This window comes from Uranotaenia lowii, chromosome 1 (genome assembly GCF_029784155.1).
Source record: "Uranotaenia lowii strain MFRU-FL chromosome 1, ASM2978415v1, whole genome shotgun sequence".
NCBI classification, from domain to species: domain Eukaryota; kingdom Metazoa; phylum Arthropoda; class Insecta; order Diptera; family Culicidae; genus Uranotaenia; species Uranotaenia lowii.
In genome coordinates, this window is record NC_073691.1 from 63,041,031 (window position 1) to 63,069,004 (window position 27,974).

General features: G+C 42.8%; 1 protein-coding gene across 1 annotated transcript; it reads right to left on the reverse strand.

The window, feature by feature from the left end:
• Positions 1 to 2,424: 2,424 nt before the first annotated feature.
• Positions 2,425 to 6,311, reverse strand: LOC129739472 (uncharacterized). Its single transcript, XM_055730944.1, has 3 exons — positions 2,853 to 6,311; positions 2,696 to 2,791; positions 2,425 to 2,638 (listed from the first exon to the last, which is right to left on the reverse strand). Exon 1 carries the CDS (start codon positions 6,263 to 6,265, stop codon positions 5,540 to 5,542), a length of 726 nt encoding a protein of 241 aa, XP_055586919.1. The 5' UTR covers positions 6,266 to 6,311; the 3' UTR covers positions 2,425 to 2,638; positions 2,696 to 2,791; positions 2,853 to 5,539.
• Between the last annotated feature and the right edge of the window lie 21,663 nt (positions 6,312 to 27,974).

Sequence of the window (27,974 nt, forward strand, 5' to 3'; positions counted from 1 at the left end):
GTTTTCGATGGAAATTTACACGCCTCAAAAATTACATTGTTGAGAAAAATACACCGTGGTAGAATTTTATATCAAAATCGATGTTCCGTTTTCGTGCATCGTTTTCGATCTAAATTTACACGATTTTTTCTTGCTGTGTGGTTATGATTAATAGGAAGTGTAAACATTATTAGCGCCATATTGTGTGAACGTGTTAACAGCTGCTTTTCAGCTTTTTTGGAGGGAAGTGATTTAGGTTTCAGTTTCATATCTCCTCCATTGAAGGATGTTGCCATTGAGCAATCAATTTAATTCGGAAGATCACAGGCGATCCCTGCGGAAGAGAACCAGTTATTGATTTAGAGCTATTGTGTCGCCAGTCCAGCGCTGTAAAATCAGTTGAGCGACAATGGATTTTTCTCAGAGTAGGTAAGTTAAACCTAACGTCGGAAGTAGTGCGCTGGAATCGTACGGTGACCCGCCATCCAGCGCACTACTTCCGACGTTAGGTTCAACTTACCTACTCCGAGAAAAATCCATTGTCGCTCAACTGATTTTACAGTTTTTCCCTGTAACGACAATATTGGCGGCAACATTTCGTACACATGCCTGATATCAACACTGCTGTCAACTTCTGCTTCGGCTCCGTTTACGTTTTTGTACGATAAGAATCTCCCTATGATGCTTTAATTCTATGTTCTATGGAATCGGGGCTGGTTAAAAAATATTCACGTGTTTAAACAAGTTTTCAATAAAAATCCACGATTATGTTTAAACTATTAGCATTACTGGTCAGACGGTAATCGCTCGTCCACTTGATGGCTTTGATTCGATTCCCATCTTGGTACTGGATGTTGAATGTTAATCTAAAGTTATCCACGTTCAATTGTAACGGAGGCTGATCGTGGTCGGTGCCACAAATAAAAGAATTAAGATTGCGAAATTGCGAGAGATAATTTTGCGTGTATTGGGCAACATTTTTGTAACTCATCCCTCCCATTATCCCCAAAATAGCGTGTACTCACTCTTTTCACAAGCTTCCAATGTGCTTCCTCCTCGGCCTAAATTGCTCCCGCCTCGGGAGCGGCGTTTTGCTGTACACGGATGCGGCGATCGAAGACAGTCGGTTTCGGCGGCTGATCCACCGATTGCTCTTCGCCTGCTGCGGCGATCAGAATTTGGTCCGACTTGACGGTTGTGCCACAGGATTTCTGCCGCTGGCGCGGCGGTCACTGGCGAACGGATTCGGCGCCGGAACCACCAAGATCTCCCGCCTCGGTGCGGCTATCTGCTGTGCACGGACTCGGAACTTGTGCGCCGGATGTCCGCCCCTGATGCGGCGATGGAATTCGGTCCGGATTGTCAGCTGTTCCTCCGGATATTCGCCACCGATGCGGCGACGCGCTACCAACGAATTCGGCGGCTGTGCCACCGAGATTTCGCCACGGGTGCGGCGATCTGCTGCCGGCTATTTGCCACTGACGCGGCCCACAGGATATTCGCCACCTATGCGACGATTGAACGCCCTCGGATTCGGCGGATGTTCGCCCCTGATGAGCCAAGGAACTTCGGTCCGGATTGACCGCGGTACCCCAGGATTCTTTCGCCACTGGTGCGGCGACGACGAGCGAAACTTGTCGGCGGCTGTGCCACCCAATGCTTGCCCCTGCTGCGGCGATAGAACTTGGTCCTGCTCGGCAGCAGTGCCCCAGGAATCTTCGCCACCGGCGCGGCGACGAAAGCGAATGAATTTGGCCCTGATTCGCCGGGATTTCTTCGTCACCAGTGCGGCGTCGACGTTGGCCCCTGCCACAGCGACGATATTCGCTTCGGTTCGGCTGCAGTACCGCCGGTATTCTTTCGCCACTAGTGCGGCGACGAAAGCGAATGATCCACCAGATGATCCTCGCCTCGGATGCGGCGATGAAAAGCGATCCTAATCGCACCGATTCGCCGCGATTTTCCACCGGATCGACGATCGATGGCAGGTGAATTCGGCAATCGTCTCCGGGCTTACTCGCCACTGGTGCGGCGACCTGAAGCGCTTGGTTTCGGCGGAGGTTCCACCGGATTTCACGCCACTGGTGCGGCGTTCGGGATTCTATCAGATCCGGTCGTTGAATTGCCGGACTTCCACCACGGATGCGGTGATCGGATTCGGCAGACTTGGCGGGATTCTTACCTCACGTTCAGCGATCTGCTGCGCTTGGATTCGGCAGACTGAATCACTGAGAATCCGCAACTTAAGCGGCGAATGAACCCGCTCGAATTCGGCTGCTGTTTCCCGGAATTCGTCGCCACTGAAGTAGCGAGACGGAAGTGACCGGAATCTTGAATGCGGCCCTCGTAGCTGTGCAGCCTGTTCCGGTGAAGATGTTGTGCAGCTGGGCTCGCCAGATGAATGGTGGTTGATGTGTGGAAGGTGTGGAGGCCACGTGGCGAAGGCTTTACCACCTGCTAGGCCCTGTAGAGTTGGCCAAAAGAAGAAGAATTTGCCAAAAAGGAAAAAAGGGGTCCTGGGGACAAACCATCTCATTAGTTTTTCCTGCTGGAATTCTTTCGATCTTGCTTGGGTACTTACGGATTTCCGACCCCTTCTCCGTTATCTCGATTTTGCAGAACGTGGCTGCGACCCGGACGAGCGCTTGGCTTTAGTATTCTGAGGGGAAAAGGAACTTTTAGTTTCCTCCCACATTCTACTTTTGGAGAGACTTACCGGAGACTGTGTGGTCGTTTGGCCTTTCTATTGACCCGTCTCGTTGTCCTGAGCTACTAGCCTAGCCGCTTTTGGTCGGATTTCCAGCCGGGATGCCTGTTGGAGCAAGATTCTCCTTAATAAGCTGTTTGCTGTGATTCTTTTTTCACTCGCTTACCTCTTGACTCCGTGGAGCACCGAGTTCCCCTTTTTGGGACTTTGAAGACGGCCCACACTTTTAACTGGCCACTTTTTAAATTTATTGCGAAACTCTTCGCGCAGCGTCCACCACCTTTTTCACCGGAACTTTGAATGACGTCTTGTCAAACTTTTCCGTTGAGATTGCTGCCAACTTTTTCATATCAAAAAGGCAAAACAATGCCCAGTCGGAAATTCCATCCGAATGTGGTCCGATTCCGTAAGATTTCGGCTCGTCGAGCAGATACTTTCGATGATTGTTTTTCCAGTCAGGGATTTTTCCTGCTTATCCGATGCACGCTAATAAAATGTTGAGGAAGGATGGGTTCTTATTGAAAAATGTTGCCAGATCGCTAGAATCGTATCAAATTAACAGATTTGTTGTTACAGAAAAAGTCAAATGCAACACAACATTGCTGCTTTGGTAGAATTTTTCATGGATCATGACAAGGATCCATGAAAAATTCATAATCACGCCACTAGGAATTCGAAGGAGATATGCAAATCGACGGCTGTGCCGAGAAAACCTCGCACTTATGTCACCCTGCAGTGGTGAGTTTCTTCAAAACTAAAGACGAATCAATAAACTAGATCTCTACGCCAACGAGTCTTGGCAAAATCTATAACAAAATCAAAGCCAACGAGTTATGGCAAATGTGTCGATAATTACCAGTATATCTGGCAGAAAGAAACTCCTTCGAATCCTTAAAACAATCCACTTAATAACATCCACCTCAGCAGCATACGAAAATCCAAAATCAAATGGTTATTGATAGAGATAATAACCTAGATCTTACAAATAGAACTTAACAAACGAAATTTAGGTGGGAACTAAACTGGTTTATACTAAAAGCAACAGAAGTCTAAGGAAAAGAGGGATTTAATCCTCTTAATTACCAAGGGCCCGGAATAGAGGTTATACCGCGCCTCCAGATCGCGTTCCTTTTGATATTTCCTTGGCAACCCCCTTGACAACTGTGCATGATCCATTATGTATCATTATATGAGGTTGGTGATTTGTGGTCAAGTCTGAATCGGACAGTTGAACTGTCGACACCATTTCAGGCGAGGGTAATTGTGGTTCCGCTGCGCGTATTTTGGGGTGTGGCCCGTGGTAGATGGTGATCTCATAGCTTGTGGTCTTGACAAAGTTGGTAGATAGCTTTTGAGAATTTCGTCTAGATCGGGAAGTCGTAATCGGGAGTTGACATGGTTGGTTGAAGATGTTCTTGATCGGGAAGTCTTAATCGGGAGTTGACATGGTTGGTTGAAGATAGTCTTGATCGGGAAGTCTTAATCGGGAGTTGTCATGGTTGATTGAAGATGGTCTTGATCTGGTAGTCTTGATCGGGTAGTCTTGATCGGGTAGTCTTAATCGGGAGGTCTTAGGTCTTAATCGGGAGTTCCTTGTGGATGTACTTGTTCGGTTTTCTTATTTCTGGGAAGCCTGGTCAGCTATGGTCCTCCGGACTAGGAGAAAGTCAGCAGGAATCTTGCAACCTCTTTCAAGCTACCCTGGGCGTTGTCCTGATTCGTCCTGTTGATGCTGTGCTGAATAAGCAGGGTTCGTGTTTGCGGGACAAAATCGGATGTTGCTGCTGCTGCGAATGAGCTCCCTCAGACGGGCCCTTCTTCCGGAGTCGTCGAGCAAAGCAGATGGTTGTGGTGCTGACGATGAACGTGTTTTTCGCATCGGCGATGCTTTTGTTGGCAACCTTGGGTAGCGGACATAGCTAGACTTGTTACTGTACTCACGAGGAGGTAGATAAGAGATATTGCTCACTGCGTTTTCCAGATGCACGATTTTTCCCGATCGGCCTAACGGTATTTCCTGCGCTGTTGCGCTTGGTTGACAGGCTTTGGCTGTGGTCATAGCTGAAGGGTTTTTGTATTGATTCGGAGATTTTTGGGGTTGGTGGATGATCTCCTGTTTGTGGTAGTAACGACTGGCGTGTTTTGACCTCGTTAGGCTCTTGTTGACTACCTTGGGTAGCGGTCATAGCTGGATTATGGGCGTGTGGCTTTTGACAGTTGGCGAGAGAGAGTCGATATGGTAGTAGCGGCCGTCATGATGTCTACTCCTCACAACTTCTTCGCATAACTGTATTCTATGGTGCTGAATCCTCTTCTTGATGTCCTGACAATCCTTTCAATTGCAGCGACGTGGTGTTTGGAGCTGCTGTACTTGACTTTCCGAACATTCCAATATCCCGAACCTGGATGGGTTCTCTGCGATGGTGTGTAGCGCCTGGCTACGGTGGCTCACCAGTGCTACTATCCCCAGCGCTGCTACGCTGCTTCAAATGACAGGATTGCATTCCGGACAATGAGTGGCAGCAATCCCACGCAAGGTTGCCAGCCCTCTCCAAATTCTGACGAACTTCCTGGCAGAGTTCTCAGAGTCCATTCAGCCGACGCTGGTCCCGCGCAAGGACGTTGTCTCCTTCATAAACGCCTACTTCGTTGTGTTCGTCGGTGTCCTAGCGACGAATTAGCATCAGCTGTGCTTCATTGAGTTGTTCGTATGGAAGAGTTCTGCATAATTCACTCCGAGTTGTTGGGGGCGAGGTTTCAAAGATGATGTTGGTCCTTCAGCCTTCTCCATTTCGTGTTTTGTGCTCCGAGTGAGCTTGTGGTCTGCGTTGTTGCTTACATAGCTTGAATACCTTAGTCTGGTTTGATGTCCTTCACGTGGTAGCGACCTCGCTTTCCGGTGACGACATCCTCCAGAGTGTAGAGATTGGCTCCCAGCTTTTCTTTAACGATAGCTGGAATAAATTTGGGGTCCAGTTTCTTGTTGATATGGTCCGCCTTCGAAGAAAGAACAAACGAGCGGCGCCATACTAGCTCGCCCGGTTGAAAGGACACAGTCCGCTTTTGTAGATCGTAGCGCTTCTTTGTCTTCTCGTGGGTCTTCTTGATCCGCTGTTGGATGAATTTGTGAATCCTGTTGATCGTGGATAGCCGCATCTCCTGCGCGACCTTTGGATCGTCCGACACGTTTAAGTCCTGCAGAGTGTAGAGGTCCGTGTGCAACAGAAGTTCCCTGCCGAAGTTGGCGAAGTGCGGGCTGACTCCGGTTGATTCGTGCTTCGCACTGTTGATAGCTGCGGTGATGGCGGCCAGGTTCTTGTCCCACTCTCGATGATCTTCCTCCAACAACGATCGAACACAAGTGATAAGAACTCTGTTCACTCGCTCGGCGTTGTTGACCTGCGGTGCGTAGAAAGCGGTCTTCATGTGGATGATGTTGTGACGGCTTAGCAGCGCCCGAAACACCTGCGACTCGAACTGCTTGCCGTTATCTGATAAAATAATCCTTGGTCTGGAGAACTTGAGGAACACCTTTTCTTCCAAAAACTCGACCATCTTGCTCGAATCAGCGGCTCGCATCGGGTGAGCGATGACGTATTTCGTGATCCAGTCGACAATTACTAGCAGCACAGTGTTGCCTTTTTTGGATCTGGTTAACGGTCCGACGAAATCGATAGAAATTAGCTCCCACGGGACCTTCGCTGGCTTGAGCTTCCCCATCTGCGGCATCATTCTTATGTTGGGCGCTTTACTAGCCTTGCACGTAGTGCATGCTTTGACGTAACGGGCGACGTTGTCCTGCATCTTCGGCCAGTAATAGTGCTGCTGTAGTTTGTGCCACGTCTTCTGGAAGCCTAGATGCGCTGCTGATGGTGCGTCGTGGTATCGACGAATGAGTTCTGCTCGGTGGTTTTCCGGAACTACTTTCTTCCATCGATGCGTGATTAAACCAGCCTCATCATTGCAATGACAATTTTTGTAGAGCTCGTTGTTTGCGATACGAAAGTCGGGATACTTATCGCCTTTCCGTTCCACCTGCTTGACGATGTTCTTGTACCATGGATCATTCTCCTCGGATATCGAAAACACTAGCGAACAGACTACTCTGGATAGCGCATCTGGTACGGTGTTGCAGCTGCCCTTCCGGTACCTGATTTCGAAGTCGAACGCGTTGAGTCTCAAGAGCCATCTGCTCATCAAAGCTGTGGGGTTCTTTAAAGTTTTCAGGTAGCTGAGGGCGGAATGGTCACAGTAGACGACGAAACGTACCCCTTCTATATACCCACGAAACTTTTCTATCGCACGAATAACTGCTAAGCACTCTTTTTCTGTAACTGTGTATTTTCGCTCCGACGAAGATAGCTTCTGGGAAAAATAACTGATCGGGTGTTCTTCTCCCTCGATGTCCTGCGTCAATACAGCACCAATCGCGACATCGCTAGCGTCGCATGCTATCGAGAACGGTTTTGTATAGTCCGGCATCGCAAGTACTGGAGCGGTAACTAAAGCTGACTTGAGTTTGAGAAAAGCTTCTTCTGCTGCTGTACTCCATCGAAATTTGATCTTGGCTTTCGTGAGCTCCGTGATTGGTGCGGCGATTCGTGAGAATTCTGGAATGAAGCGTCGATACCATCCGCATAAGCCTAGGAATCTTTGAACCTCCTTTCGTGTGTTTGGAACTGGAAATTTGACGATGCTCTCCACCTTTTCCTCGTCGACCCTCCATCCTCCTTCACTGAGAACGTAGCCCAAATATTTTATGCGTTGGCGACAGAACTTGGATTTTTCCGGAGAGATGGTGAGATTCGCCTGACGTAGTCTGGTTGCCACTTCTTGAAGAACTGCTACGTGTTCGTCAAACGTTTTGGAGCAGATAATAATGTCGTCCAAATAATGAAAGACGAATGGCTCCATGTCCGCGAAAAGATGTGTCATTAGTCTTGCGAGTCCTTGACTTGCCGTACAGATACCAAAAGGAACAACCTTAAATTGGTAGTGACCACGGGATGGTACAGTGAAAGCTGTTAAGGGTCGTGACTTTTGTTGGAGCGGCATCTGCCAGAAGGCATCCTTCAAGTCAATTGATGATATGTACGAGCATCCTCCGAGGTTATTGATGATTGCGGAGATCTGCGGTATCGGATAACCTTCGTTCACCATGATTGAGTTCAGGTGTCTTGCGTCTAAACATACCCGGTATCTGCCATCTTTCTTCTTAACCGCTACCAGTGGATTGTTCCACGGCGAGAACACTGCTTCTTCGATCACGTCTAGGGATAGCATTCGGTCGACTTCCTTGTTAACTTCCGCTAGGACGTACTGCGACATTGGGTAGTACCGTTGTTTCCTTGGTGGCGCATTTCCGACGTCGATTTGATGTTCGTAGATTTGCGTCCTACCTAGTTTACCATCTTCTGCCTTCGGAAATGTGTGTACCACTTGGTCTAGTCGCTTTTGCTGTTCTGGTGAAAGCTCCTTCATCGGTTCTGCATCTTCTTCTAGTTCACTGCTCATCATCGAGAAGCACACTGCCTTGACGCCAAACGTTTGCCAGAAGTTCATGCCCATGATAGCGCAATCTGGCAGGCTAGGCACGAGTAGAACCGGCAATATCTCGCTTCGATTGTTGTACGATATTGGCAGACGTGTGAAGTGATTGATCTGGTGTGGCGTTCCATCCGCTGTCTTGATCCCACCGTTCAGTGCTTCTTTTCGCAGTCCCAGCTCTTCTACAATCTGTGCTTTATTGCCACCTAACAACGAACAGTTTGCGCCACTGTCCAACAAAGCTGTAACTTTCTTTCCAAGAACGTCCAAAACGGCGTGTGGACGATTGTCATGTCCGGGATTGATAATGATAGAGTTGATGTCTAGTAAATCGGGAGGTATTGAAGGTTGATAGCTGTGTTGCGAAGAATCTGGCCCTCCATCTACCACCTCCTCGCTGCGGCGTTTTCCGCTTCACTGTTACAAACAAGACAGCTGCGTAACGTGTAACCTTTTCGACCGCATCTGTAGCAAAAGAGAATTGCCTGTGCCTTCGTGCAATCCGGAAACCTATGCCCCTCCTCATCGCAGTTCCAGCAAAGCGCTGGGCGGTACGCTGTATGCTGAACAGGATCTAGATCGTACATGTTGTTGCCTGCTTGCTGAAGCTGCTGGTTCTGGAGCTGTGGTTGATAGTGCTGTTGGAATTGCCGTTGAGGCTGCTGTTGTTGAAGCTGCTGCCGTTGAGGCTGCTGTCGCGGAGCCCATTTAGCTTGCTGTTGCAACGGATGTTGTATTCGATGGTTCTCCGCTTGACTGCCTTGCCGATTCACCAAATTGTTCTGACCTGCCGAAGTTGTAGGCGGTTGCTGACGCTGTTCCGGTCGTTGTAGAGAGTGTTGCTGCTGTAGTCCTGTATTGAAACGATTCGATCTGCGCTCTAGTTGAAGCTTCATGGCACAAACTTGCTCGTACAGCTGGTTGAAGTCCCCTTGCAAACCGTTTGCTTCTTCTGGATCCACTAGATCTGCTTCAGTTTGGATAGCTGACGTTGAAGCCGCACCTTGCTGGCTCTCGTTCTCCACCGTATAAACTCTGTTGAAGCGTGGCTGTTGTATTGGAAGCCTATGCGATGGTGCTGAGCATGAGGTGGCTCCGTACAACTGCTCGTCCGCCTCTACTGCTTGCAATCTCCCGAAACGCTGCTGCTGGTGTTGCTGAGATCGACTTGTTGTTGCTGGTGTTGCGAAGTTCGGTTCTAGTAAGCTGTTGTGCGGAATTGGAATCCTGCGCTGCTGGTTCAGTAATAGCCTTGTCTCGTCGAAGTTGCTGCAGACGTTGACCAGGTCCATCAGTGTCTTTGGCTGAGCGGCTGTTACTATTGTTGCATAGTCCATGTTCATATTTTTCTTGACTATGAACAACTTCTCCTCTTCCGTAAGTGGTGGATCGATGAAGCGGAATAGTGTAGAGATGTCACGGAAGAACTTATCGAACGTTTCGTTGGCACCTTGAAAACGGAAGCTGGCTTCCAACCTCAGGATCTGAGCATACCCGCTAGGCAGGAATTCCCGTCGAATTTCTTGCTTGAATGCTTGCCAGGAATATAGGCGACGTTGGGCAAGTGCTCTTGAGTACCAGTCGAGGGCGTCTTCAAGCAACAGGTGCTTGATGGAAGCCAGAAGTGTCTGATCGTCGATTCCCTCTGATCTGGCAAACGTCTCCACCCGGTCCAAGAAAATGTTGAGGGACGTGGTGTCCTTTTCGCCTCGGAACTTGAAAGGCCAATTGTGAATCGCCTTCTGCATCCGCCTGTCGTAGTTGCTACCACTTCGGTTTGTAAAGCTGTCGTTCAACTGCTGCTGCCTCCTCTGTCGTTGTTGAATGTCGAACCGCAGTTCGTCCAGAACGTTCACAGCAGCCAGACCAGCCGAACTACCCGACCTCCGGATGATTACTTCCTCCGAGTCCCTCTGTCCTTGTCTGCCTCCTTGGAATGGAAGAGAAGACGGCTCGACATCCGCTTCTTGCATCCGTGCTCGTGCTCCTTCATCATTTCCGGCTGCTTGTGGCCTCGGTTGAATCGTCAACGCATCGCAGGCATCCCTACTGCTACTGTTCTCTGCCTGGATGGTTGGGACACTAGTTGAAAGGCTAGTGTTTTCTGTTTCACTTAGCACCATATTGACTGCACTGTTCACGCACTCTATCTGAGCTAGCAGCGTCTCTACAAGCTCGCACACGACCCTACGCGTTTCCTCTAAACTCGCGACCACTGGAATCAGTGATAATCTTTGCCGGTAATGAAGCAATCTCGATTTCGCGCAAGCCATTTGATCGGCGTTTCTATTCTGCGTGGCTAAATCAACATGATTCCTCAATTCTACAACTGCCCTCTGGCAGACCTCGATGTTCAACTCCGGCGACATTACGTGTTCTGAATTAACATAAATGGTGTCTCTAAGGGTGTCCTCTTGGACAAGGGCTTTTAACTTGACCACCCTAGCTCTTCTAGAGCATGGGGCTAGATTCGTAACATGGCGCAAGGCCAATTCATATTCCATCTCCTCATCATTAAGATGATATAATTCAATTTGTTTATTCATCATCATTTATTTTGGATCAAAAACCAGATATTTTCAGTGGACTTACAGATTAAAATAACAACTTGATACGATACAAAAACTTGAGCAAAAATCAAAATAAGCCTAACAGTTGCTTTCGCAAATCAACTGTTTTAATAATCATAATAATATCATTTCATATAAATACTAATGATATTCAAAATATTCAAAATTATCGAACAAAATTATGCGGTTCGATTTAGTTGGGCGCCATTTGTAACGGAGGCTGATCGTGGTCGGTGCCACAAATAAAAGAATTAAGATTGCGAAATTGCGAGAGATAATTTTGCGTGTATTGGGCAACATTTTTGTAACTCATCCCTCCCATTATCCCCAAAATAGCGTGTACTCACTCTTTTCACAAGCTTCCAATGTGCTTCCTCCTCGGCCTAAATTGCTCCCGCCTCGGGAGCGGCGTTTTGCTGTACACGGATGCGGCGATCGAAGACAGTCGGTTTCGGCGGCTGATCCACCGATTGCTCTTCGCCTGCTGCGGCGATCAGAATTTGGTCCGACTTGACGGTTGTGCCACAGGATTTCTGCCGCTGGCGCGGCGGTCACTGGCGAACGGATTCGGCGCCGGAACCACCAAGATCTCCCGCCTCGGTGCGGCTATCTGCTGTGCACGGACTCGGAACTTGTGCGCCGGATGTCCGCCCCTGATGCGGCGATGGAATTCGGTCCGGATTGTCAGCTGTTCCTCCGGATATTCGCCACCGATGCGGCGACGCGCTACCAACGAATTCGGCGGCTGTGCCACCGAGATTTCGCCACGGGTGCGGCGATCTGCTGCCGGCTATTTGCCACTGACGCGGCCCACAGGATATTCGCCACCTATGCGACGATTGAACGCCCTCGGATTCGGCGGATGTTCGCCCCTGATGAGCCAAGGAACTTCGGTCCGGATTGACCGCGGTACCCCAGGATTCTTTCGCCACTGGTGCGGCGACGACGAGCGAAACTTGTCGGCGGCTGTGCCACCCAATGCTTGCCCCTGCTGCGGCGATAGAACTTGGTCCTGCTCGGCAGCAGTGCCCCAGGAATCTTCGCCACCGGCGCGGCGACGAAAGCGAATGAATTTGGCCCTGATTCGCCGGGATTTCTTCGTCACCAGTGCGGCGTCGACGTTGGCCCCTGCCACAGCGACGATATTCGCTTCGGTTCGGCTGCAGTACCGCCGGTATTCTTTCGCCACTAGTGCGGCGACGAAAGCGAATGATCCACCAGATGATCCTCGCCTCGGATGCGGCGATGAAAAGCGATCCTAATCGCACCGATTCGCCGCGATTTTCCACCGGATCGACGATCGATGGCAGGTGAATTCGGCAATCGTCTCCGGGCTTACTCGCCACTGGTGCGGCGACCTGAAGCGCTTGGTTTCGGCGGAGGTTCCACCGGATTTCACGCCACTGGTGCGGCGTTCGGGATTCTATCAGATCCGGTCGTTGAATTGCCGGACTTCCACCACGGATGCGGTGATCGGATTCGGCAGACTTGGCGGGATTCTTACCTCACGTTCAGCGATCTGCTGCGCTTGGATTCGGCAGACTGAATCACTGAGAATCCGCAACTTAAGCGGCGAATGAACCCGCTCGAATTCGGCTGCTGTTTCCCGGAATTCGTCGCCACTGAAGTAGCGAGACGGAAGTGACCGGAATCTTGAATGCGGCCCTCGTAGCTGTGCAGCCTGTTCCGGTGAAGATGTTGTGCAGCTGGGCTCGCCAGATGAATGGTGGTTGATGTGTGGAAGGTGTGGAGGCCACGTGGCGAAGGCTTTACCACCTGCTAGGCCCTGTAGAGTTGGCCAAAAGAAGAAGAATTTGCCAAAAAGGAAAAAAGGGGTCCTGGGGACAAACCATCTCATTAGTTTTTCCTGCTGGAATTCTTTCGATCTTGCTTGGGTACTTACGGATTTCCGACCCCTTCTCCGTTATCTCGATTTTGCAGAACGTGGCTGCGACCCGGACGAGCGCTTGGCTTTAGTATTCTGAGGGGAAAAGGAACTTTTAGTTTCCTCCCACATTCTACTTTTGGAGAGACTTACCGGAGACTGTGTGGTCGTTTGGCCTTTCTATTGACCCGTCTCGTTGTCCTGAGCTACTAGCCTAGCCGCTTTTGGTCGGATTTCCAGCCGGGATGCCTGTTGGAGCAAGATTCTCCTTAATAAGCTGTTTGCTGTGATTCTTTTTTCACTCGCTTACCTCTTGACTCCGTGGAGCACCGAGTTCCCCTTTTTGGGACTTTGAAGACGGCCCACACTTTTAACTGGCCACTTTTTAAATTTATTGCGAAACTCTTCGCGCAGCGTCCACCACCTTTTTCACCGGAACTTTGAATGACGTCTTGTCAAACTTTTCCGTTGAGATTGCTGCCAACTTTTTCATATCAAAAAGGCAAAACCCCCAGGCCCAGTCGGAAATTCCATCCGAATGTGGTCCGATTCCGTAAGATTTCGGCTCGTCGAGCAGATACTTTCGATGATTGTTTTTCCAGTCAGGGATTTTTCCTGCTTATCCGATGCACGCTAATAAAATGTTGAGGAAGGATGGGTTCTTATTGAAAAATGTTGCCAGATCGCTAGAATCGTATCAAATTAACAGATTTGTTGTTACAGAAAAAGTCAAATGCAACACAATTCAGTCTGTAGAAGCCTATACCGGCTAAGACCATCTTTTGTTAAAATTAATTTTCATTCGAAAATGAGGGCTTGTGATATAGCTCAGTTGGCAAATCTGTTGCTTCCTGAGCCGATGTCCGCGAGTTCGAGCCCAAGAGTAAATATCGAACACAGTTGTACCGGATAAGTTTTCAATATTTGTCCGCCAACTGGAACGTTGATAAAGTCGTGAATGCCACAAAGATGGTAAAACGACTATAATCGAAACAAAAAAAAAAAAATTCGAAAATGAGTTGGTTTTGTAATGCGATCAATTATTCCGATTTAATTGAAAACAACATTACATGGTGATGATTTGATATCATTCATTTAGTTCCTCTGGATAAATTTAAGATCGCATGTTTTCGAAAAAAAAAACACTTTAGAATGACGTGAAAGTTGACCTGCTAGATGAATTGATCTGAGAAAGAAGGTAATTTCAATAACAAATCAACTCATTAGGAAGATATCCATTTTCGGTTGAATAAGAATCTAAACAAAGAATAATAGGATATCGATAAGAGAAGAGATAGAATTTGTTAATCTTAATTAAAGTCGCGAAATGGTATTTGGGTTATTGGGAGTTTTTGGACACGTGTTTAACAGAACAGAGAAAAATTGAGATTGTCAGATAAGTTTCAAACTTCAAAACTTGTTTTAAATTGAATAGAAAGCCAATTTACAATCCGAAATAAATTTATTCATAAATAACTTTTGTCAAGCTTTTTACCGAACTCAGTTATTTTAATATAATAATTCAGATTCAAAATGTAAGATTTCAGATTCAGAATCTAGAATTAAGAGTTCAGATTAGAAATTCCGAATTCAAATGTAAAGTTAGAACAACAGATTCAACATCGGAAAGCGAAGTTTAGATTTTGAAATTATAAATAATATTTCTTAATTCAGATTTCGTAATTAAAAGCATAAAACACAACTTAGATTTCATTTTCATGATTCCGAATTCGCGATTAAAAATGCAGTATTTTTATTAAAGCTTTCATAAAAAATGCTTTCAACAAACGTGAATCAAACGGTGATAAGATCATCGGAAAAAGCCTTATAAAAAAGTGATATATGCATCAAATAAAGCTATTATACAATAACCAAGAGCGACGGAAAGGAAAAATGCGTTTCGCCTTCTTTCTGAGCTCATACGACACTTCGAAACATTGCTCTTGAGAACCCCCGCGAAGCATGATTCGTTTTCCAGATCGATATTTTAAGATGTTTGACGTTTTTATTTCGTCACAAACAGTTCGATCGCTAAATTATCTTGATTGTCTTTTATTCAGAACTTTTTTTTTTTTGCGTTCTTCTTCTCGACTTTTTTATGCTGAACATCGAACTGCATCGGATCAAATAATCAACGGTACATTAGACTGGCCCATGAAAATAAAAATCCTTATTTTCAACGCGGCACCTTCCAGATTGATGTCATTATGTGAAAAAAATTATTTTCTGAAAGTTTCAGGGAAGTCAAGTCTCATACCAGCATTTTTAATTTTGATTAAGCGAAAAACTAAGGGTTGATCTCGCTGAAATGTCCAAAAATTACAGCTGTATCCACTAAATTGCCCTCAGTTTCTTTTAAAAGAGAAGTGTTGGACCGAAAAGTATCAGAAATTAAAGGAGGAGGATGTAGCCACCTAAAATACAGATTAGACGAAGTATAAGTTGGAAAAACTGATCAATATCATGACTGAAAAAAGTGTCTGCCGGCCGATGGGAGATACCAAGAGTGAAGTAGAAATTTTTCTAACAAAAAAAAAAACGACAAATTATTTTTTAAATTTTTTTTTTATGAATTATTATAAGATTACCTTCATTTCCTTCATATAAAGTATTTCGATCAAACGAATGGTTTTTAAGATACACGCATTCGTAACTGTCCCATTTCTAAAAGAACTAAGCTTTAAGTAAACGATATGCCTCACCGTAAACCGTTAAAACATTTAAAGCCTTTTTACAATTTTTCATGTTAAAGGTCATTATCTACTTAGGTAATTTTTTTCAATACTTTATTTGAACAGCTGGTAAATTTTTAATGCGTTTTGATGTGCTATTTTATGATTTTCGTTGAAAAATAACAGAGTTATGGAGCTTTGAAATATGGTTTATTTTATTTACAAAAAAATATAGCTCAATCTTACTCGAAAAATAAAAATGTAAGAAATCTGGAAAAATAAATGTGTTAAAAAGTCGTAAAAATGAACCCAATTATCAATTTTAGGGACAATCTGAAGACCCCTGGCGCAAATTGTCAGATAATAGAAAAACATTCCGTGTGACAGAGAAGAGGTGATTGACATCACACTTTGTTCTAGAACAATTTCTCAGGAAATTTCAAATTGACATGTTCCTGACGAAGAATCGATTTCTGACTACAGGTTTATCTATTTTGAACACTCAGGTGAATTGTTAGAAACAATTTCATTCCGATAACCCACGATCAACTGATTGGGATCTATATTTGGAGCAGCTTACTACTTAATTTCATGGACATAAACCTGAAATATGTAACTACTCCTCTTGAGCTGGATGAAGTGGTTGAAAAACCACCCAAATTAATTTGTAGAGATGTACCGAATATTCGGTCGGCCGAATATTTGGCGTCGAATACCGCCAAAAAACCGTTAAGCCGGATATTCGGCTCACCGAATAGTTGAGCTAAGTATTCGACCGAATATTAATTTTTTTTTAAATTTTATACAATAACAAACTTGTCAATTTCTTCAACAGATGTTAGATAATTTATGAAATATCCAAAATTAATGTTGCAAAGCTTTAGTAGCTCAAAGATTTATGGTTTCAGTGAATTATTGTAGGTGTTTTCGTGTATCTTTCACTGTAGTTAGTTTATAGTTTGTTTATCGTTTAATCCAGTTTTTCTTCATATATCCAGGCTTGCCCATAAATAAAAGAATTCGAGAAAAGTCAAATCTGACCGGGATGCCCAGATATTTTTTAAAATTTTCCGGATTTTACCCGGATTTAAGATTATTTGCCAAATCAAATAAAAAACTCAAATTTCTCTTTAAAAATTTTTAGAATTTGTGTTCACAAATGATATTTGGAGTAAATTTAAGAATGATCACCATTTTTTGTTTAATATTTTGTTACGATTATAGCACATTTCTGCAGCAGCTTTAATTCGATGAAAACTTTTCCAATAATTTTCTTTCTTTTTTATCTTGTTTATTTGAGAACAATGCCTAGTTTCTGTTCAGGTTTGTACTTTATTTCTACAAATATTTCAAAAAATCAACCAGAGTTGCCCAGCTGTGTGGCTACGTATGGTATAAAGTATGGTATGCTCTTTTTAATTAATTTGAAGACATGTTGCTTAAATTCGACATTCATCTAATCCGATATTTAATAGGCAAATTGGAATAGTTTGGCAACTGTTTAGATGTGTTTTGTCCTAGATTTCACTGGAACCCAATCTTTTTGGTGAAAAACGCACTGGAAGCGACAAGTCATCTGATATCATTTCAGTTATTGGTGACATTTTGAAAATCGAAGAGACCCCTTCTTGAAAAAGGACCTCTCTGGTTGAAAATAATCGACTCAAAAACATGAGGGAATAGATGTAATATGAGAAAAACGAAATAATTGCTTTTATATTTATATAAAGCTCAACAGAATATTTGACCGAATATTCGTTTTGCCGAATACATAGTTGAAAAGGTCAATTTTCAGTATTCGGCCGTTCGCCGAATACCACTATTCGGTACATTTCTATAAATTTGAATACTTATGAAGAAGCATGTTACGCACATTGAAATTCAACAAAAACAGTACACCATGGTGGAACTAAAATCTCAGTAAATTACGAAAGAACTGCATACGCTCTTGGAAACGATGACGCACGGATGGTTTTGATGCTTTCAAGTTGGCTCGCCGAGCCTTCCGAAAAGTAGTAAGAGCTGCCGACGCCCAAGTTGGCACTCACATTTCGGACTTGCACGAAGCAAGTAGGTTAAATAAAGTCTTAGCGAAATCAAAAGATTAGCAGGTTCCATACTTTAAAACCCCCAGCGGTTATTATACTTTAAACGACGAAGAAACATTAAGTTGTCTGTTCAATAATCACTTTCCAGGATGTGTTGATAAAGATTCATCGATAGGGCCTGAGTTATTTTTTGGAAGTCTAGATTCCTTGCATTTGGCTCGGAAAATAGTTACTACAGAATCGATCAAATGGGCAATTGATGGTTTTGCTCAACACAAATCTCCTGGAAGTGGCGGTTAAATTTCAAGTTTTGCTTAAGAATAAGGATAAGCAGTTTTGCTCATGGATATATAAACTTCAGCGGCAGATAGCCGTGAAATTAATCCCTAAAGGGGGAAGATCATCATACGACGAAGCCAACAGCTTTCGTCCTATTAGTCTTAAGTTCATTTTTATTAAAAGCACTCGGATGTTTAATTGATCATCATCATCAGAATGCCTTGTCCAACATCCGCTTAATGCGACACAACATGCATCCCAAACAGGAAAATTAACATTAACTCTTCTTCACAACGTAGTGTTATAGACACTATAATTTCATATAGTCTGGCAAAGAGAATGACGGGAGCCAATCGAACTGTCATTCGCGGGAGCCAATCGAGCAAACTTTCTAAATATTGGAAAATCATGGTGGAAGTATTGTGATTCACAAAGCTTTTTTGGCTTTTAAGTAACAATAACTTAAGGTATTTCGTATAATTTTCACTATTTATTCACCTCTAGATTATATCATATTTTTCAAAAACGATTTTGAGGTCAATTGACAAGAAAAACGTTTATTTTACGAATCTAAAAAACTATTTTATATTTTGCAACTGGAAAGAGTTATGAAGAGCTTGAACATTATCATAGAATGCTCGATTGGCTCCGCGCGAATGACAGTTCGATTGGCTCCCGTCATTCTCTTTGCCAGACTATATGAAATTATAGTGTCTATACGTAGTGTGTAAAAAATGAAAATGGTTTTCCACAGGAACAAACATGCAGCATGGAGCATTCTTTGACATAGAAGGAGCATTTGATAATGTCTCGTTTACATCAATATTGAATGGGAGCGCACGTGTTTTTTTCTTCATGTCGCGAAAAATTTTAATGTTTTAACTTTAAAAAGTGAAAAACTAGGTTCTTTTTGCAGTGCAGTAAAGAAAAACGGAGATTAAAAAAATGGCGACGGTTGGCAGTGAAAACACAATGCGAATGTATTTAGAAAAAGAGGTAAAAAAGCCTAATAGAGAATTTGTTTTCGTGTGGTGGTGCTCCGGGGCACTACCGGTAGTGCACTTTTTGCTGTTTTCATGCTCGTTTTCACGATGAGTAGTCCACTGGTAGTGCACCATAAAGTGGACGGTGGAACACTCTGAAAATATTCGGTGTTGCTTGCGCTCTCACCAATACTATCACGAATTTTGACAGCACATGCTTCCCGTTGTAAACAAATATCAGCTGGTTGGTTTATTTCTATACCGCAAAAATTGCGTTCGAGCTGTTTTTTTCTCTTCATTATCCCGAAGAACGGAAACTTGTTCCGGATTCAATACCAGTGCCGTTTCCAACAGAGGCGGAGAATTTCACCTGGATGGTGTCGTGTCCGGTGGATTTTTCCTTCCTTCGTAGTCAGTCCGGGCGATTCAGGATGTCTTTCGAAGAAACTTACTTCACGTCCGTCCGTCGCAACAATATTCTATCAACTGGCTCGGCTCGTTCGTTTTTTTTCACTCGGAGAAGCCGTTGGGAATTGCACCAATCCACCCTCTCCACATCGTGCAGATTCATTAGTGGTAGTAAATCCTGATCAAATTTGTCGGACTATCTCTTCTCGTCGGTTCACAGACAACGTAGATACTAGTTGTGTTAATTAGACTTCATTATTCTCAAACCACCCAAAATTATATTTTGAACTGTCATTTTTTTTAATAATTTTATTCTCATTGTTCCTATTCTCTACATCCCTCTCCTCGCCTACTCTTCATTCTAAATTTTTGCCAAAAAACATAAATCAATTAAATAGAAAAAAATATTGTTTGATATATATTTTATTTCAAACATTGACATTGAATGTATATCAGAAACTCCTTTAAATTAAAATCTAGTCGTAAATATCCGATTTTAAAATCAGTTACATTGTCTTTTCTATTGTGGTTTATCGCATCATTTTTTATTTATCATGTCATATTCATTCGTCATCAATTAATATAATTTTCTTTCTGTTTTTCACTTCTGTCTTTCTGTTTTAACCATTATTATTTTTTTTTTACCTTTTCACTATGAATCGTGACTTCTATTTCTGCTCAACAGCACTTATAAAAATTAAAGGACATTAAAGTTGGTTTTTCCTATTGGCTAACATTATTCGTTTCTTTTATTTTAACTTTTCAATTAGCAAATTACAATTTTTGGTAGACTTTTTCCTTATTTTTCCTTTTTTTTTAAACATTTACTAGATCAAAATACTTTCATCCTTAAGTACACTTTTTCTTATCACTTTAAAAAAAACTGAATCAATGAAAAACGCGATTTTATAATTCTTCTCTATCATTTCCCCTTCAAATCAGTTTACTCTTCTTTTTTTCCGTCTCTTCTTCTTATATATATCTTTAAATTATATACTTTTTCTTTATTTTCTTATCTTACAATCTCCCTCTTCTCATTTTTTCATTACCTTAACAAAGCCAACGAATAATGCAATTTAATACCATATCAATTTCTGATCTTATTATTTTCCTCACGTCTAATCTATTCAGCTTCTTAACCCAAACGTCCATCATCTTCTCAACTTATTATTGACTACATTTCTTTCTTTTTCTCATCCGATTATTTCGTTTCTGCTCATCTTTTTATCTTTTTTGTTTCTGCTGTTACAACCTCTCTGTCTATTTGTTTCTAGTCACTTTTTTGTATCGTTTTATCTTTCGTCCCTCATTTCTCATTTTCTCTTCTTATTATTTTATAATCATTTCTGCCATTGTCCTCGCCAGCCTCTCATCTTGTTATTTGAATCTCCCCCTTGTCTCATCACTTAGATTCTTACTATCGTGGCCGAAAGATCCTTCTTCGGAGTTGCCTATAATTAATTTTTCCAGCAGCTTTTGATTTTCTCAAAAAAAAATTTACACTAACGAACACATTTTTTTCTCGTTAAGAACTCTCCTCTATCCTTAAAAGATTTTTCTTCCTCAAATATATAATAAATCTCGTATATAATTTTCTTTTTCTTTACTATTCTTTTTTTTTATCTATCTTATTTTTGTAATCGTTTGATTTGTTTTTTTTTGTCTTTTTTTATTGGGCCAAACTCTTTTCACATAAAATTTTACATTTCATATTCTCGTTGTTTCATCTAACCCATTTCATTTATTATTTTCTCATCTATCTTATTTTGTAATCGTTTGATTTGTTTTTTTTGTATTTTTCTGGATCAAACTCTCCTTTTCTCATAAACTTTTCCATTTCATATTCTCGTTGTTTCATCTGTCCCATTTTATTTTTCATTTTTTTTTTTATCTTCCCATTCTCTCATCTTTTGATTCCATGTTTATCTTGTCTCCAAAAATATCTAATGTTCCATAACTTTTTTATTTATTTTTTGTTATACTTTTTCTAGCTCAAAATACTTTCATTCTAAAGTGCATTTTTTTTATCAACGCAACTTTTGCTCTATCATCCTCTTTTTACTCATTTTTTTTATAACAAGAATTCATCTATCATCTACTCATCTTTTTTTTTATACCTTTTCTTTCTCCTTCGCATCTGATTATCTTAACTTATTCAATAATTTTATTAATACATCTTTCAATTTTCTAGTCGTCTGGTTTTTCCTGAATATCATTTTCTTTTTCACTACTATTTTTTTTCTCATCTATCTTATTTTGTAATCGTTTGATTTGTTTTTTTTTTTGTATTTTTCTGGTTCAAACTCTCCTTTTCTCATAAACTTTTCCATTTCATATTCTCGTTGTTTCATCTGTCCCATTTTATTTTTCTTTTTTTTTCCCATTCTCTCATCTTTTGATTCCATGTTTATCTTGTCTCCAAAAATATCTGATGTTCCATAACTTTTTTATTTATTTTTTGTTATACTTTTTCTAGCTCAAAATACTTTCATTCTAAAGTGCATTTTTTTTATCAACGCAACTTTTGCTCTATCATCCTCATTTTACTCATTTTATTTATAACAAGAATTCATCTATCATCTACTCATCTTTTTTTTTTTATACCTTTTCTTTCTCCTTCGCATCTGATTATCTTAACTTATTCAATAATTTTATTAATACATCTTTCAATTTTCTAGTTTATACTGCTATAACCTTTCAAATTTTTTTCTAGTCTTTTTTTTTCGTTTTATATTCGCATCTGATTTCTCATCTTTTTCATCTTTTCTCATCTATTTTTCTTATCTTCTAATGTTATCATCGTTTTTTCATTTTTCTGTCAATCCTCTTATTACGAATTGTTATATTTCATAATTAATTTGGACTTTATGCCACTCAGAGCACAAATGAAGTCACTCGTAGCCAATCATGGTGATAGTTTTACTTTTTCTTTAATCCAAGAATCGCTCTAGATTCTTGATACTAGAAATAGAACAAGTATACGATTACCCAAAGCCGTGAAAAGGCCACTCAGAGCCAGGGGCCACTCAGAGCCAAATATGGACCACTCGAAGCCACTTAAACCAAGAATCGCTCGAGATTCTCTATACTTGCCACTCGGAGCAAGTATACGACCACTCAGAGTCGTGAAAAGGCCACTCAAAGCCAGAGACTAAGACCACTCAGAGCCAAAGTCGGGCCACTCGAGGCCACCACAACAAAGAATCGCTCGAGATTCTCTATACTTGCCACTCGGAGCAAGTAAACGACCACTCAAAGTCGTGAAAAGGCCACTCAAAGCCAGAGACTAAGACCACTCAGAGCCAAAGTCGGGCCACTCGAGGCCACCTCAACAAAGAATCGCTCGAGATTCTCTATACTTGCCACTCGGAGCAAGTAAACGACCACTCAAAGTCGTGAAAAGGCCACTCAGAGCCAATTGCGGGTCACTTGGAGCCGCCCAAACCAAGAATCGCTCGAGATTCTTGATACTTGCCACTCGGAGCAAGTAAACGACCACTCAGAGTCGTGAATAGGCCACCCAAAGCCGAAGTCGGGCCGCTCGAGGCCAATAAGGATCGCTAGGTATCATGAAAGTTAAAAGAATTGAGAACAATCACGTCGAAACAATATTCAGCATCCAGTCTCGTTCATTTGCTTAAAAAAACACTTCATACCGTTTTTGAAAAACTTCAAAATGGCCTCTCAGATGCCGCTCCAAATCACGCCACACTTCACTTTCCAACACAAAAAGCAGCACTCAGACCTCCAGCTAATTCGTTTGGATAAAAGATCTTTTCACATCATCAACTACTCGCCTCGAGAGCGTAGACCGCGCCATTGTCGTGTCCGGTGGATTTTTCCTTCCTTCGTAGTCAGTCCGGGCGATTCAGGATGTCTTTCGAAGAAACTTACTTCACGTCCGTCCGTCGCAACAATATTCTATCAACTGGCTCGGCTCGTTCGTTTTTTTTCACTCGGAGAAGCCGTTGGGAATTGCACCAATCCACCCTCTCCACATCGTGCAGATTCATTAGTGGTAGTAAATCCTGATCAAATTTGTCGGACTATCTCTTCTCGTCGGTTCACAGACAACGTAGATACTAGTTGTGTTAATTAGACTTCATTATTCTCAAACCACCCAAAATTATATTTTGAACTGTCATTTTTTTTAATAATTTTATTCTCATTGTTCCTATTCTCTACAGATGGCACGTTCCAAAGCAAACAACGCTCCCAAGAAGAAATGTGCCCAGAAGGTTTTCTGCAATCGGTTCCAGGCGATGCCGAAAAAGAGCAGCAAATCCGAGTGCAAAAAGGCCAACCCAAAGATCTGGTGGAATCGCCCAAACCGAAAAGTTTTCTTGTTCGGGAGGGTCCTATAAGTTGATCTCCACAGCAAGAAGCGTTCAGCTGCATCGAAGCTACTCTGCTTTGAGCTGTGCCTTAGGGTGACGATGCTCGGTTGCGCCAAGTCCCGGATTCCCACCTGTTGCCCTTCAAAAACGGTAGTTCGAGACTACACCCGCATTGGGAGCGTGAATTTCGTTCGTTTCGGTCTGTTAGCAAAATTTTCTCCCCCGATTTCCGCGATCTGAGTTCGCCAATTTGATTTCCAAGAATTTTTCTTTTGTCATCTGAAAACGGAAATAGGTACTCGAGGTATTTGCGAGGAATAAACGTTCAAAATACTGGAACCTTCAAGCTGGGGTAACTACAGTCTAGCAGCAGCAAACATAGACCACCCAGAATCAGCCGGTATTGCAGTTATCATCAGAGCCAGAGGCGAATCTACCAAGCAAAATAAATCTGAAATCTTCACAATTCAACATAGTATATATATTCATGCTAAAATTTTCATATTATTTAAAAGAAAATGATCAACTAAAGTAAATTTCATTTCAATTTTCGAAGTCAAACGAAAACAAATACCAGCTGTTATGGATTTTTGATAGCTTGATGTTTTCTGTTGACACTGCCGATTTCACGTACACCAACAAAGGTGGGTGCAAAACTCGATTCATGCTCGTTTTCAGCCTGGAAGGTGCAACACTTTCGGGTGGTGAAAACAAATACGGTATAAGGATTTTGAAGTTTTCAATTTTTTTTTTCGTGATAATTGTATTACAAGTGATATGTTGCTAGGCATGTATCAATGCCAAGGAATGTTCAGTTTTCGTGAAGTTCCAGGACCAAAAAATGCTACAAGAAGTTCTCCAGAAGCTACCTCGCTACTTGTCTTTCGACTATGATGATGGCACCAGAATCCAGATCACGCCTGTAGGAAGCAGGCCATTTGTTCCGTTACGTTAGAGATTTCAAAGGAACTTGAAAAATACGGGACAATACATCAGATAGTTCGTGAAAGATACGCCGTTGAAACAGGATTTCCGATATGGTCTGGTGTGCGAGGCATCCATATGGAGATTGTCCGAGAAATTCCAGCGAGGCTCCACATCAATCACGTTCAAGTGAAGATTTACTACGATGGGTTGCAGGTCAAATGTTTTGGTTGCGGATCGACAGATCATCTCAAGGCATCGTGTACTAAGCAATCGTCGGTTAACAAACGTTTGTCGAGAGGTGGCGTTGTTGGATCGCATTCTCTCCCTCCAACATCCGAAGGTGGGGTGAGAGCGATCTTTCGTGACACCTTGTTAGGAAAAGGTTTGCGCAGTAACGAAGGGGTGCTCAAGGGTATTCCCATCCCACAGAGGAAAAAGCTTCGATGGAAGGCACCCGGAATCAGTTGACTAGTCGCTCCGATCGTATTGCTGCTAATGATAACACAGATGAAGGCGATGGTGAAGCTGGTGCTATTGCCGTCGAGGAAAAAGATGAAACCGATCAACAGGAAACGAGGAAACGTGGTTCAAGTGTAAATAATAGTAACAAAAAAGGAACGGAATCTGAAAACTCATCAACCGAAACAGAGCATGAGAGAGCAATGGCCGTGCCACCAGCACCAAGCATTTTGGGGAGACAAATACCCGATCGAAGAAAAAGCAAATCAAGCTCAATCTAGGTTAGGCTTAGAGTGGGAATGGGCATCCTCATTTCTTCCTTTGTTTGTGTAGTTTAGATTACTAATTTGTGAAAAAAAGATTAGCAAATAGTTTTTCAAAGATTTCAAGAATACGAATGGATGTACAGAACAGCTTAAATTTCTCTTCAAAAAGTGACAATCTCAACCTAAGGAAACAATTTTAATCATACAAAACAAGTTTGGCTCCTTAAAACCTGGAGGTATGAGCCGTTTCAAACAAAGAAATTACAAAAAAAAAACAATATTGAATGCGGCATTATACTTCATGGGGTGCCTAGTGTTATAACTAACTGGATTAGCGCAATGCTAAGTAACAGGAATCTTCATTCGTCTTTAGGGCATCCGCAGCAATCGCGAGCAAAGTGAAAATGCTCACGAGTTTAATCACTTCCATACCGCACCGGGGGTTAGTATGAAGGTGAGCAAAATAGGGCCGTTGCCGTCGGGACCGACAAAATCACCAAATTTGCTCACTAGAAAGGGGCGAGATCAAACATGCACTGAAAAAATTCTACCGTTTTAAGCAGAATTAAACAAACGAACGGAAAGCGGAAACTTTTTTTATTGCGCAAAAACTAATTCCATGAAATATTTCCGAAAAGCCCTTCAAGTCCGACGATTGCTTTCTGAAAGTTTTGATTGTGCATTCCGTGTAGTAAACATTTTACTGACTTTCACAACCTTGAGTGAAGCTTCAAGGATTTTTCTCGGAGTAAGAATAATCGAGACCAGTGCGCTGTGCAGGATTTTTGTATCCAACCGTATGGGTGGCATTCCATTACTGTCCCTACCAATTCGGCTTTCGAAACGAGGTCTCTCAATAAGTTTGCAACTAATGGGACCCAGTTTTTCGGAACAGCAACTATTTCAGTCAGCACGTTGGTTGGAAAAAGAAGTTAAAGATTTAAGCAGAATTAAACAAACGACGTCGCAGCGTGTGTATGTTTGTTGATATTCATTTTAAGAAAAAATGTGTATGAGATTAAAATTGTGGATGGATTTTTTTTTAATAACCAGTTGAATTCGCAATTTCGTTACATTTTTTCGGGTTTATCCAGGAATTGAACGAGAAAGTGCAATTGCTGGTTCTGATGGTGAGTTATTTATTTTGTATTTTATATTGTTCAGGACTCTCTCACTCAATTTCAGATAAACAAACTCGAAGCATCGTATTTTATGACCAAAAATGATCATGTAACATAAGAAGAGCCGTTTGGTGGACGACTCCGAAAATTTACTCGGTCCGTATTAATTTAAGATTAAGATTTTCTTCAAAAGTTTTCTCAGTGCAATGCTAAATTTAAAAATAATTATGCTACCGCCCGGTGCGCGAAAGAGTGTGTATCCCAAAACCGGTCCGCTGAAATGAGCAAAACCGGGCCGCGTATACTCACTTATTGGTGCGTTTGCTCTTATGGCAGGCTTCAATTACAAAAGTTGGCACACGTGGTTGCCCACAGGCACAGGGTGTACTAAATATCACCTCTTTGATGGAACCTAGTTGCAGACGGCTTGTTGAGAAAACTCAATGACCTATGGATTCACATGTTCATCTTCCGCTGGTAAAAGGTTGGTGCATAAATAGTGTTCTTATGTAGAACTTTCAGTTAATCCTCTAAAAACAAATATTGTTTTATTCACTAGCTAACTTATTACGAATCAGACGTGGTGTGCGCACTCTGATGTTTTATGGTTCAGAAATCAACGTGTCTGATCAAGTTAAATATTTGGGTGTCATTCTTGACTCCAAATTAAAATGGTTAGACCACATCGAATTCAGAATCACAATAGTATACATGGCCGTCGGACAATGCCGATGTGCAATCGAGAAAAACTGGGGACTCAAACCCAATCATATTCACTGGATAGACTCCACAATAAAGTAAGACCAATTCCGGCCTATGGGTGTCTAGTGTGGAGGCAGAAAGGAGAAGTTGCAACAGTTCGGAGAAAACTAAATCACCTTCAAAGAATGTGTCTTTTAGGATCGTTCACAATAACTGCTACTGCAGCACTAGAGGCTCCTCTTTTTGTTCTAAAGTCTGCTTCATTTAATATTGGAACAAATTCTTTTGCTCATTGTGGCGCTCCTAGTGGACGGATTTGGAAACTTTTTTCACCCACGTGTTATCAAGCAGTACAAGGAAACATTGACGACGGCTCGGAAGCCGCATTCGAAGCGTCGGAGTGGAACTGTCGACCGGAAACTGCGTGGGAAAGTCATCAAGGCCGTCAAGAGGAATCCCAATCTTTCAGACCGCGATTTGGCCAATAAGTTCCAGGCCGCTCACAGTACGGTGCGACGAATTCGTCTCCGGGAAGGAATAAGGTCATTCCGAGCCAACAAACAGCCAAATCGGACGCTGAAGCAGAAAAATGTGGCCAGAATCCGTGCTCGAAAGCTGTACGACCAAGTGCTGACCAAGTTCGACGGATGTATTCTGATGGACGATGAGACCTACGTGAAGGCGGACTTTGGGCAAATCCCAGGTCAAAAATATTATTTGGCGACGGCTCGGGGGGATGTACCTGCAAAATTTAAGTTCGTGTTTGCGGATAAATTCGCCCGCAAGAACATGATTTGGCAGGGGATATGCAGTTGTGGACAGAAAACCAAAGTCTTTCTCACTGACAAGACAATGACATCAGAAGAATACAAAAAAGAGTGCCTACAGAAACGGATTCTGCCGTTTATTCGTGCCCACGACCGTCCAGTAATGTTTTGGCTGGACCTCGCAAGCTGCCATTACAGCAAAACGGTTATGGAATGGTACGCAACGAACGGGGTCAGCGTAATACCGAAGGACCTCAACCCCCCAAACTGCCCCCAGTTCCGGCCGATAGAGAAATACTGGGCAATCACGAAGCGGA